The sequence below is a fragment of the Apodemus sylvaticus genome, chromosome 6, assembly GCF_947179515.1.
Source record: "Apodemus sylvaticus chromosome 6, mApoSyl1.1, whole genome shotgun sequence".
NCBI classification, from domain to species: Eukaryota; Metazoa; Chordata; class Mammalia; order Rodentia; family Muridae; genus Apodemus; species Apodemus sylvaticus.
The window spans coordinates 134,901,242-134,913,099 of record NC_067477.1 but is presented as its reverse complement, the minus strand read 5'-3'; the positions used below and the strand labels follow the sequence as shown (position 1 = coordinate 134,913,099).

The following is an 11,858-nucleotide window of genomic DNA, read 5'->3' as shown; positions in this document are numbered from 1 at the left end:
GACGAGCCAGTCTTCCCTGGACACCTTGATACAGTGTATGAAGCAGCAGTGGCTGACAGGGCTCTGTGTCTTATGCTCACACACTCCAAGGAAGACCAAATTCCTACCAACCCAGCAGGAACAATGGCGTCCTAGCTTTCCCCTTTGCTTGCTTGCTGGAATTTGAAGTCAGAGGCATTGGGTACTGTCCCCGCTCCACCAGGGCCTGGAAGGTCACCAGAGGCTTAGGTATGGTTAAGGCCAAAGGACAGCATTATAGGCCCCTCTGAACTCACTGAAGACCAGGAGAGTTCTCCTCCAGGTGACATGTGCCATTCTCAGAAGAACTTAGGAAAAGGATAGCTGATGTTTTCAGGAAGCCCAAGATGGTGGATGAAGGTGAGGAAGGGCTTGGCCGGGTCCAGACCCTCCACCTCAAGGTCCAGAGACCAAGTCAGGAGGAAAAGAATAGAAGCAAGTTACCCACAATGCCTAGAGTTAAACTAACGCTGGCTGGAGTGGTCTTTTGAAAAATTACCTTTTAGATTTGCTACTTTATGTGGTATATGTTTTGATCACGTGTATGTATATGTACAATATATACACCTGGTGCCCATGAAGGCACCAGAAATAGACATTAGAGCCGCTGGGACTGGAATTATAGATAGTTGTGAGCCATCATGTGGGGCATGAGAAATGAAACCCAGGTCTTCTACAAGGGCAAGTACTTATTCACTGAGCCGGCTCTACAGCTCGGACAGGAATTTCCTATTTGAAAATGTAAATGGGCCCTAGCCTGAGCTCTATCTCACAGCCAGCTTAGGAGCGTGAGAAGCACAGCACTAGGCTTGCGCATAGCACTGCTTCGGCTGATGGAGCTAAGGAGGTGATTGTGAAGCCAAGGTGTCAGGTGCACAAGGGGATGTTGGGATGGCTGACTGTACGTAGGGCTGGCTGTAAGAATAGAGATGCTGCCGGCCTTCTCCCTCCCGCTTGGTCACCAGAAGCGTGGCTTTCACAGAAGCCACATCTGGAATAAGGGCCCATCAGGCCCATGCCTAGCACTGAGCTCCCGCTGTGTTCTGTCTCTGGCTGAAGACGTTTTCTTTTCTACCTAGGAAGACCTTGACTCTACCCTAGCACCCTTCCGGACCTTGACCCAGGGTGCCCTTCTCTTGCCCTACCCCGGTTTCCTCCCTTCTCTCCCAGTATGCAGGGAAAGGGCCTTAGCTAGTCACACAGTAGCTGCAGAAATACATAAGTCAGCGTACAGCTTCTGGGCTTAGTTGACTGGCAGACACAAACGCCTTCCTCCATCAGACTGCCTGTGGGGTCTCAAACTGCCTTCCTCCATCAGACTGCCTGTGGGGTGGTCTCAAACTGTCTTCCTCCATCAGACTGCCTGTGGGGTGGTCTCAGACTGCCTTCCTCCATCAGACTGCCTGTGGGGTGGTCTCAGACTGGTCCAGTTCAGCTCCAAAGTTCATCTCTGTGTGCTATTGAGTCAGAACCTTATTTTTCCATTGGCGCAGCCCATAATAAATGCACAGGAAACAAGAGGCACAAGCAGGATAGGATCAGAATACTTTAATAAGATATCAGTGTCAAAATACATTTCCTTATAAAGTTAAGCTCCCGTACAGTTATAATATCATCAGTAGGAATTTGACAATGCGGTAATGGTCATGAAGTTGTTACATGGACAGGAAAGGTTAATATGAAACTCGGAATATTTCTCAGAGTGTTTTTAGTAAAACTGCAAAGAGAAATGCCCTTAATGCTAAGGCAACAACACAGGAAGTCAAATACCAGCCTTTGCATGTCAATAACCCTTCAAGTTCCATCGCTGTGTGCGTCAGGCCACACTGCGCACCGATGTGTGGCTTGGACAGCACCATGCTAGGTCATCTCAGGTAGATTGACTTTCAAAGTTAACTTTTGGTTTGAGCAGCAAGTCTCTTTAGGATCGCTGCACTCTTGCCTGTGGGCTTTGAGTGTGTTGAAAGTTTTATTGTACCCGAGTCAACCACACTTTCTGGTGATTGGTATCACAAACCCAAAAGGTGCTTCCCCTCCCCCTCAGTGAGTTACAAAGTGCTCTTGGAACACCGTTTTCAGTGCTTTCTACCTGTTCATGTCACTTCCTGTGACTGAGACCTCAGCTAGAGGCTGTCCCTGGAGGTCGGCCCGCTACTCGCCAGCAGGGGGCGCTGCACCATGGCTTCTCGGGGCCATCTGCCCTGCAAGCTGTGACTGTGGCAGGGTGTACAGCGCTCAGCTCAGACCTGCTACCCCTCCACCTGGCGCCCTCTCCCAGTTTATTTTCAAGGACCGGGTCACTACATTTGTGAATCCTCACTAGCTTTGTGAATTCCCATTAAAACCATTTCATGGTAGCTGTGGAAACGCCTGAATGTGCCACATGAGAGACTGGCGGTCAGTCAACACAGCTCAGTGCACTTGAAGGGATAGCAATACCGCCTGAAAAAAAAAAAGTGAAAGCTTCCTTGCCGAGCGCGATGTGCCCTCAGAGCCTGTGACGTGCCTTCAGAGCCCCCACGGCGGCGGCCACAGCACACACATACACGATACACAGAACACGAGGAGAGAAGCTGGCTTCATGACTTCACTCCCAGGATTGCTTGTCACACCACTGCCATATCACAAAAGTGAAATGTCACCAGAGAGAAAGAGAGAAGATCCGTGGTGGTTAGTCAGGCCTGTGGGAGCACTGCGCAGGTCTACAGTGTCCAGAACACTGAGGAAAACAAAATTAACAGCCCTAAAAAGATCTTAACAGTGATTTTTTTGTGAGCAGGATTCCATTTCTAAGCTTTTAGATATTACAAAGTACCCATATATACGATAAACACTATATCCGGATATAAATTTTTCTTTAAAAAAAAAAACAAAACAAAACTCAGTTTTGCTTTTGAATAACAGTTAAAAACAAAATCCACTGGCCCCAGGGTGAGATGGGATCATCACCAAACAGCCTAGGCCCTCCACCGTGGGGCCTCACAGGCAACCCTGGAGCGGACTCTTTACGCGGCTTTTTTTTTTTTGCCCCATACTAAGTCGTATGAAAATCGGAGAAAAGAGTTGGCTTTTAAAACACTAAATTTTACAATATGGTGATTAGGGTGTGTGTGTGTGTGTGTGTGTGTGTGTGTGTGTGAGAGAGAGAGAGAGAGAGAGAGAGAGAGAGAGAGAGAGAGAGAGAGAGAATCCACAATGGAGCTTGGAAAGCAAAATCCTTTTCTCTTTGGCAACAAGGACAAGAACACTTTAGTTGAATGAAGCCAAAGCTTTCTTGAGGAGGGGCCACAGCTACCACACTTGTTAGTATGGATATGAGTGCGAGAGAGAAACCTCTGGGGAATATAAATTAGAAGTAATTCAAGGGAGGGGGAAATCTTATAAAATTTCAGAACACTTTCATCAACAGTAAAACATAGCAGGTAAAACAACTATGTATTTTTAAAACATGGATAATAAAGTGAGCATGTCAGATAAAGGCCACTGCTTGGTGACCTGGCCCGCGGGCCAGGGGAGTACATCTCGTAAGAAGTGTGCTGGTGTTAGAGATACCTAATTGCAACACAGACAGAGGTGAAGCTGCAGGCCGAGATGGCGGGGCAGGGGCGTGCCCAGCCAGAGGCCCTGGCTCAGGTGGCCTGGTCCAGAGCTCTGAGAAGGTCTCTCCCCTGCAGGAGCGTGGAGCTTCCGGGCACGGGCACGTTCACCTCACAGTCATATCTGGTCAGTTCCGGCAACAGGTAAGGCTCGAACGACGGCCCCAGCAGTCGACTTGCCGCGCCTGAGAGGAGGGAGAGGAGACGATGAAGTGGACTGGCACCGAGCCTGCTCCGCTGGAATGACCAGGGAGAAGGGCGTGCGTGCATGCAAACAACTGTGTCTCCGGCCTCCAGCAGCTTCCGCTGCAGCAGCGCTCTGGCCGCGGGGCTCCATTCCCTGTTCAGAGGACGGAGTCACAAGAGAGCACACCACAGCAGGCCTGAGATCCAAGGGGCTGGAGCAGCAGCAGGCTCTCAGTTTAGAGACAGAGCTGGATCCCAGTGGCCACTCCCTTCTGGAGTCCACCCTTCCCCCTGCTGCCTGCGGCTACCAGCAGATGCCCCGCTCCTTGTTAAGTTCACCTCTGCCTTCAGTCTATGGGCAGAAATGATCTCAGTTGAAATTAGTTTTGCTTCGGTTTCAACAGCTGGGGAAACCTGTCACTTGCTGACTACAGCTGACCAGATGTGTACCAGGGTGAGTGACGCGTGGTTCTCTCTTTAAACTTTCTCTTTAAGTCTCAGGCTTGCCAGCCCACCTGCTGGTAAACAGCAGAACTGAAATATCAAGCCTGGGGCTTTTGGGATTCCTCAGATGGAATTCAAAGAGCACAACTATAATTTTTCCCCAACTCTACTACTGTAGACAAGGCCCTGGAATTTTCTTTCTCAAACCACAAATTGTGCCGAGCAAAGGTGTCTGTGGGAACACTTGTGTGTTTCAGTGGAAATAGCTGAACTTCCTGGATCACCAGACTACCCTCCTGTCAGTGAAGCTTTCAGAGAAAGCTTGTGGTGTGTGCACACTTCAGGCAGTGAGCAGCTGAAAAAAGACAGAGCCTCTTGGTCTTGTGGTGTCAAGAGCCCAGATGTAGCCTGACTGATGGCTGGAGGAATCCTTCCAGAGCCCGGTGGACAGTCTTCCAAGCCCACCTTTCCAGAGCAGCAAGATTGTCTTGCTCGGAAGTCCATCACAGCCCTGGGCCTCTTGTCATACTAGCCATTTCCTTCTCCAGAAGCTTCCTTCCCCTGAGCTGGCATTAGAGCCTTAGACTCAGAGCCTGCTCGGCCAGAAGAAACTAGCTCTGCCCCTTCTCAGGGACAACAGCCAACGAGGCCTCTCTCACGGAGGCCTCTCTCACGGAGGCCTCTCTCTCTCACGGAGGCCTCTCTCATGGAGGCCTCTCTCTCTCACGGAGGCATCTCAGATTCTCAATGAGGGAGCCTGTACCCTTCCAGGCCTTCCTTGTTCTTTGAACGAGTCATTGTCAAATACTTCCTGAGCCTGGTGCCACTGTGCAGGCCGTGGAATAAGGAGAGGACACTTGGTCTGCAGCGTGCTAGTGAAGGAAGAGCCCTATGAACCGTAAGCAGTTGCCTCAGGCCTGAGCAGAGGCTCTGATGGCGGTCTGTCGTCCAAATGCAGAGCTGCCCTGTGCGAGTGTTTGCCTCCTGTGTGCGCCAGACCCTGTGTGGTGTGAGTGCAGAACACTCACCTGACACCTTGGGAGCTCCTGGAGGACTGTAGTCCTGGAAAGGGGAGGCATAGCACTGTGGCGGGAACCCAGTCTTGGCGTTCTCCCCAGGGCCCCTGGTAGACGGTGGCTGGGGAGGTGGCAGGTGTCTCAGTGGCTGGCCCAGGCCTCTCATGGATTTTTGGGTGAATTCATCTGGAGGATCCAAGCCAGAGAGTGAAATGTGGTGCTGTCATTAGGACAGGGAGTAGCCCCCAGCCTGCTTTCTTTTTCAGAAGTCATAGAGACCTCTGAACCCGGAGCCTGTTCATGGCATGGATATAACCTATTCTACCAAGACTCAGGGACGGACCCCCAGCCTTCAACCCTTCGCCAGACCCCCGGGGCCAGGCCAGCTTACCTGGGGCCACCTTCGCGCTGATGGTCTTGTCAGGCATCAAAGGACAGGTCCCGCCCATGAGGCTCTTCATGCGTTTCCACATCAAATGTGAACTGTTGGTGCCTGGAGGGTCCCCCTGTAGATGTGACATGTAGTTGGAGGAAGTGGGCCCTGGGGGTGGAGTGTGGTGGGTATCACACAGACCCAGCAAAGGCAAGGGCAAGCACAGGGGAGTGCTCACCACCAGAATTAGCTGTCTGCAGCTCTGTCTACCCTAGCCTCATCCCCGTGCAGCAGGCTGAGATACCCAGGGTGTTCAATCACACACAGTAAGGGCGTGGCTCACCCCACTCGTGTCTTGGAAGGCTTGCTCCTCGTACTCCAGCTGACGCTTTAGCTTCAGCTTGTTGGACAGGGCTATCATGGCTGGACTCATCATGTATGGGCCTCGAGCCCCAAAGTCCTTGGCAGACCTGCCAAGAGAAGAGAGCGGATGTGAGCAGTCTACAGCCTCCCGCTGCCTGGTGTCTTCACCAGAATCCAACACTCAGGACCGAGACGGTTTATGGACCCAGAGGGCAGAGTGCCAACGGCTGGAGCAGCTGTGGCTCTGCTCCACCTTCTGTAGGATGCTCAAGGGTTCAGTCACCTGCCCCTGTCTCCACACACCCGTCCACCTCAGTCCTGCCCGCAGGGGTGGCTGCCCAGCTAGACGACGACAATCTCTCCAAGGATTTCTGCTCAATGCCTCCCATCTGGCATTGAGGACCATGTGGGGTGCTCTATAACAGGTATACACTATAGACAAGAGACACCAGCTTCTGGGAGCGTCCGTCGCCTACTGGGAAGACGGGAACTGCTGATGCCTGTGCACATCCCACAGAGGCTCTGGCTAGGAGCCGGGGCAGACGGGAAGCACAGGATTATGGAGGGAATGCCATGACAGCTCTCTGTGCCCAGAGGTAGACAGACGCCAGGTTGGGGCACTAAAGAAGCCCCTTCTCCTTTCTTCTGGGGCCTGGCGCTCACATATCAGAGGAGGACTAGGAAAGGGACAGCTTCCTACACAACGAGGGGATATGGTCAGCAGGAAGTCTATGTGGGACTCTAGAGCTTCCACGTGTGCGTGTGCATGTGCGTGTGCGTGTACCCTCCCTGACCAGCACTGCCCTCCAGCGAGACAGCTCTCACTGACCTCATCTTGAACATGGAGACATGAGGCGGAGTGCTCGGAGAGTCCACCGGCGGCGGCCCCAGGGGCAGGGCTCCTAGGGACTCGGCGCTCTGATCGCCCGCAGGCCACTTTGTAGGGCCGAAATGTAATGGTGGGTCTGGGGGCCACTGAGTGTTGGATCTGCCCCCCATCGAAGAGAGAGGGGTGCTGGCCTGGCCACAGCATGGGGGCAGGGACCCTTTGCCACCGGCATCAAAGAAGATGGAAGGCACGGGCCAGGGCTCGGGCTCTGTCTTCCTGCTTTCCAGCTGCTGTGGGTACTTCTCCAGGAAGAAGGGGCTCTGGGTGGCCCCCGGGCTTAGCGGCTGGAAGATGCTTGTCATGGTACTGAAACAGTGCTGGGGGTTGGGCGGGGGGCTCTCTGGCATGAGCGGCTCCTCAGGGCAGATGGGGCTCAGCTGGAAGTCCTCGCCATCCATAGGGATGTAGGGTGCCAGGGTTTCCAAGTCCAGGTCATTGAAGTCCGTCTGAGGAGAGACAGAGCAAGGTTGGATAGTGGCTGCCCAGCCACCGCCCTGCCGGGGCCTTTTCAAACTGTCAGCTCTCCATTCAAACGCCTCTGCTGGCAATGCTCAGACTGACCAGTGAGGAACAAGCATTTCTGCTGGGAATAACCTTTTCCTGCTTCTATCGCTTCCTCCTGCCACCGCGGCCTTCTTCAGCCAGACAAGCTTCTGGCCTCCGTCCTAGTCATCCTATTCTTACTACACTTCAGCTCCTGGGATGAAGAGCAACTAATCTTCATCTCCCCTCACAGGCCCCGCGAGGGGACCGCTGTTCGCACCCGCAGATACTCAGAAACACCCATGGTCACAACACACACTCGTAAGCAAAGACACAAGCTGCAGCTGCGGCCAGCCGATGACCCCTCACTGCAGACCGAGTTGTCCCCAAGACTGGCGCCGAAGCAAGTCTGCCGGCTCATGTTAAGAAGCATCACAGACACACACACACAGAAGAAGAAAGACATGCACAGAAACAACGAGAGGTTTCGCAGGATAGGATATGGCCACACCCTGAAGAGCAATGTGGAGGCTGGGGTGGAGAGCTTGGTGTGAGGACAGCCCCGGGGGAGCTGGTCATCACCACCTTCGTCCACCCCCACCACACACACTGTTTGTGTAAGAGGGAGATGGGGTTGACAGTTCATCAGAAGCGGCAGGAGGAGGGGCTCTCACAAGCCTCCTGACCCTGAAGCTTTGTGCAGCAGCCTGGGTGGGGGTCTCCGCAGAGGAGCCCTCTCCCCTCGCAGGGCCCACCTGGGTGCTGCATGGGTCCTTCGCCTCCGTGTCCATGGCAAAGAGCTTCTCAATCACTTCAATCTTCAAGTGATTCTCCAGAGACGAGTAGTAGTCCTCGGGGCTGCTGGGCTGGAAAGCAGGAAGGAGCAGAAGAAGTGAGAACCCGGGGCCTGTCTGCCGGAAGTCCAGTGAAAACAGACACGCACGCTTCTGCACTCACTCCGCCTCATCCCACCAAGCATCTGTGAAGGGGACTTCGATTTTACAAGCTGTGTGGAGTACCTCAGTTCATCAACCTCTCTGAACCTGGGTCTTGCCCGAAGCAGATGCTTGTGTCGCTTCCTACATCAGTAGTTCTTAACTCTCCTGATGCTGCGGCCCTTCAGTTCCTCATGTTGTGGTGACCCCAACCATAAAATTATTTTTCTCTCTACTCATAGCAGTAATTTTGCTACAGTTATGAATCATAATGTAAATATCTGTGTTTTCTGATGATCTAGGTGACCCTGTGAAAGGCTTGTTCAATTTCCCCCATCAAAGGGAGGGGTTGTGTAACACAGGCTGAGAACCACTTGTCCTAGGATGTTTTGAGGCACAAATTGGATAGAGGCTGTGGCCAACAAGGATCTGTGGCTGAAGCCTTTGGTTTGTGGAGATGGACCTAGGTCCTCACTGTGATTTCAGGTGTCATGACATGGACGGGGGTGGAGGACAGCTGCTAAGAGCCAGCAGTCAGCTCTAGTGTCTGTCAGGAGTGTGTGAGCCATCCTGAGGGAGCACTGTAATAACCTGAGGGAGACAATACTTCTCAGGGTGTCTGTCCAGTCATCTGGTGGTGGAGCATGAGGGGCCCACCTCCCCTGTGCATTCTCCTGCAGGGCGGGGGCTCACCGTGGAGCAGCTACTGCTGCTTGTGGCACTGGGTGTGGTGTTCCCGGGGGTGCCTGCCTGGGGCACGGTGAAGGCTGGCAGGCTCCCAGCCTCGCTCTGGGCACCGTGGCTCCTCAGCTCTTCCGCCCATGGCTGGCCTGGGGGGAGGACGGCCTTGCCATAGGCCGAGGATTCATCAAAGCTCTGGCTTCCTGTAAAGACAAGACACGCGCGATGAACATTCAGGAGATCTGTGCTCATTCCAGAGTGGAACAAGGCCAGAAACTTCACAAAAGGTTGACACCCTCAGGACTGTGGCGCCTAGCTAGGACCAGAGCTATGATTCAGTATGGGGACTTCCTATAAAGAGAATAGTCTCCAACAGCATTTGGCTTTCAGAGACTAAGCTTACTAGATAGAAGCAGTTGCTTCCTGCAGAGCATTCCAGAACAGTGATGAGGAAGTTCTCGGAGGAGAATTGGGCCATTTGCCTTAGTACCATCATGGAGCTGAGGGTTGCAAGGTTATCTCCTGCAAGAGGGCTCACTGCCCTTTGTGATTCTCTGGAAGTGTCAATTTCCCTGTGGCCTCTCAAATGCACATATCAAAGGGGGATTTCAGAGAGGAGCAGTCAGAGTTGGGCTGGAGAGGGTGCAAACTGGAAGAGGCCTTTCCCTGGATAGTTCAAGGAGTCAGGGAGGAGCTTAGCACTCCGCCTGGACCACAAGGACTTCTCTTCCAGGAAGGCAGGCAGACATTCACATGCAGACAGCCACTGAGGGCCTCACCCTGGCCCTCAGTCTGCTCTCCGCTGCTGGGTCTGGAATTGCTCTGACTTAGCCTTTCACCTGAGTTAGAGGGTGCTCTTTGACACTTAACTCAGACAGAGTTAAGTCCAGGTAGAGGATGGACCCCCCAAGAGGGAGACCTCTCCCTGTCTACCTCTTCACCCTTCATGAATGATGAGGACATGTAACGCAGTGGCCACGAGTGTGTGCCTCCTTTGTACCTAGCAGAGCCTGGCCATGAACAGGTGACCATCAGCGAGTGCACCCGTGGTTTAGGAAGCTGTGACCAGGGAGGCCTGTCCTAACAAGAACTGTCCCTGGGCCCAAGAGGGTTCCGTGGGTTCAACCAGGGCTAGGAAGTACCTACCGAAATCCAGAGAAATAATGGCATCTCCTGGGGTGGGGGCCAGCTGGGCCAGCTCCTCGGGCTCCTCCTTCAGTTTGGTGAACAGGTAGTTGCTCTTCTCAGACACGCCCACATCGTCACTGCTGTCAAAGATGCTGCTCATGGCTGTCAGGTGCGGCTTGAACAGGGATTCCGTCTGGTCCATGGAGAACACCACGTCGTTCTTCTCTATCTCACTGATGGGACGAGAGAGCTGTTCAGAGCATCTGCATCTTTTAGCAAAAGCCTTTGACTCCCTCAGACACGTCAGAAGCCTGATAGCTGAACCTCTCCGAGGAGAGAGGCAGAAACACCAACAATCAAATTCTGTGAGCCTCAGACGCAGAGCAATTGAGATTAACCGCGATCTGTGGGCTGTTCGCTACCGGTGCCCGAGCTGGAGGTACACAAGAGTCCTGGATTCCTGTGTTAGTTTCCTCCGATAGCAGCCTTCAGTCTTTCCAGGGGTGGAGGAAGGAAGGCATAAAATCCACATCTCCCCACAGAAGCTTACCCAGGAGAGCACTGTCTCCCATTCACGCAGCATCACATGTTACTGTGTGCAATCTTCTCCCCAACAAGTAGAAAAGCTCTAGAGCTCTCTTCCTAGGACCTCAATATAAAACCCTCCCAGTCAGAAGGATCCACACCACAGCCAGCCAGCATGTGGAGGTATTGCCCAGGGTCCCGAGCGGCTGACTGCTCCCTCCCCGACTCACCTCAGGACATAGTTGACACACATGATACACTGAGGCTGCAGGTTTCGGGGGTTGTAGATGACTGTCCCCTGGGTCTCCAGCCACACATAGCCGCCGTGTTTGGCTAGCATCCGGTACTGGCCGGACACCACCTGCCCCTTGGTGCACACTAGTGAAGAAAGGAGCCAGAGGTCAGAGAGGTGGGGGAGGAGCGTGCAGCACACAACTCTGATCCCACAGGAAGTGTCACCTGCAGGGGATCGGGATGGGCAGAGCAGCCAGATTGTCACCTAAGCCAGGAAGAATGAGCCAGGGTGGAGGGCTGGGGGAGGGGCAGATCACTTCAGCCAACTCTTCATTTCAGAAATAGGAATAGGAGGTCTGAAGGAAGGCGGGTGACTGCCTGCCCAGTGCGGAGTGTCTCCCAGTCAGCTCAGTTGAAAGCAACCAGGGAGCAGCACCCTGCTGCCTTCACCTCCTGCAGCTGGCATGCCACATCTGGAGGGTGGACCGCAGGCTGCAGTCCCGCCATGTTCTCTGACCTCAGAGGACAGAACAGAGCCAGGCAAGTGCCTTCCACACAGCTCCGGTGCCAGCCCTTTCTGTTATTTTGGTGCAAGGTCTCAGTAGTTGGTCAAGCTGTCCTCGAACTCACTCCAAAGCCTGGGCAGGCCTTAAACAGTTCTTCTGCCTTAGCCTCCTGAAGAACTGGGACTCAACTCTGGAGTAGTGCCACAAGATGCAGCTGAAGTTTTTTTTAAACTTTGTGTCCCTTGAACTTTCAAGGTCATCTGTTGGGTCTGCTACCATAGGAGCCAGAGACAGTCTGAGAGAAACTCCCGCACTGCTAAGCTAGAGTAAGGAATGGCGTGTTCTGTTAACTCAGGACCAGTGGTTTCCTCAACCACGGGAAGGTCTTTAAACTTGCCAACTGCCCAGTGAGACTGCCGGCTTGGAATTTCTTTCTTCTTCTAGGTTGTTCTAAGTAGGATATTTCACAGTCTAAAACCCC

At 53.3% G+C, this 11,858-nt stretch overlaps 1 protein-coding gene across 1 annotated transcript in view; it reads right to left on the bottom strand.

Moving 5' to 3' along the window:
• Nucleotides 1-2,463: 2,463 nt before the first annotated feature.
• Epas1 (endothelial PAS domain protein 1) overlaps nt 2,464-11,858 on the bottom strand; it is a 78,491-nt gene continuing 69,096 nt past the window's right edge. Inside the window, exons 8-16 of the mRNA XM_052186513.1 lie at nt 10,868-11,015; nt 10,131-10,345; nt 8,997-9,187; nt 8,124-8,234; nt 6,826-7,331; nt 5,977-6,103; nt 5,652-5,766; nt 5,273-5,446; nt 2,464-3,799 (exon numbers count right to left, since the gene is read on the bottom strand). Coding sequence (XP_052042473.1) covers nt 3,648-3,799; nt 5,273-5,446; nt 5,652-5,766; nt 5,977-6,103; nt 6,826-7,331; nt 8,124-8,234; nt 8,997-9,187; nt 10,131-10,345; nt 10,868-11,015 — 1,739 coding nt within the window. The 3' untranslated portion in view covers nt 2,464-3,647. The remainder of the gene's footprint in view (nt 3,800-5,272; nt 5,447-5,651; nt 5,767-5,976; nt 6,104-6,825; nt 7,332-8,123; nt 8,235-8,996; nt 9,188-10,130; nt 10,346-10,867; nt 11,016-11,858) is intronic.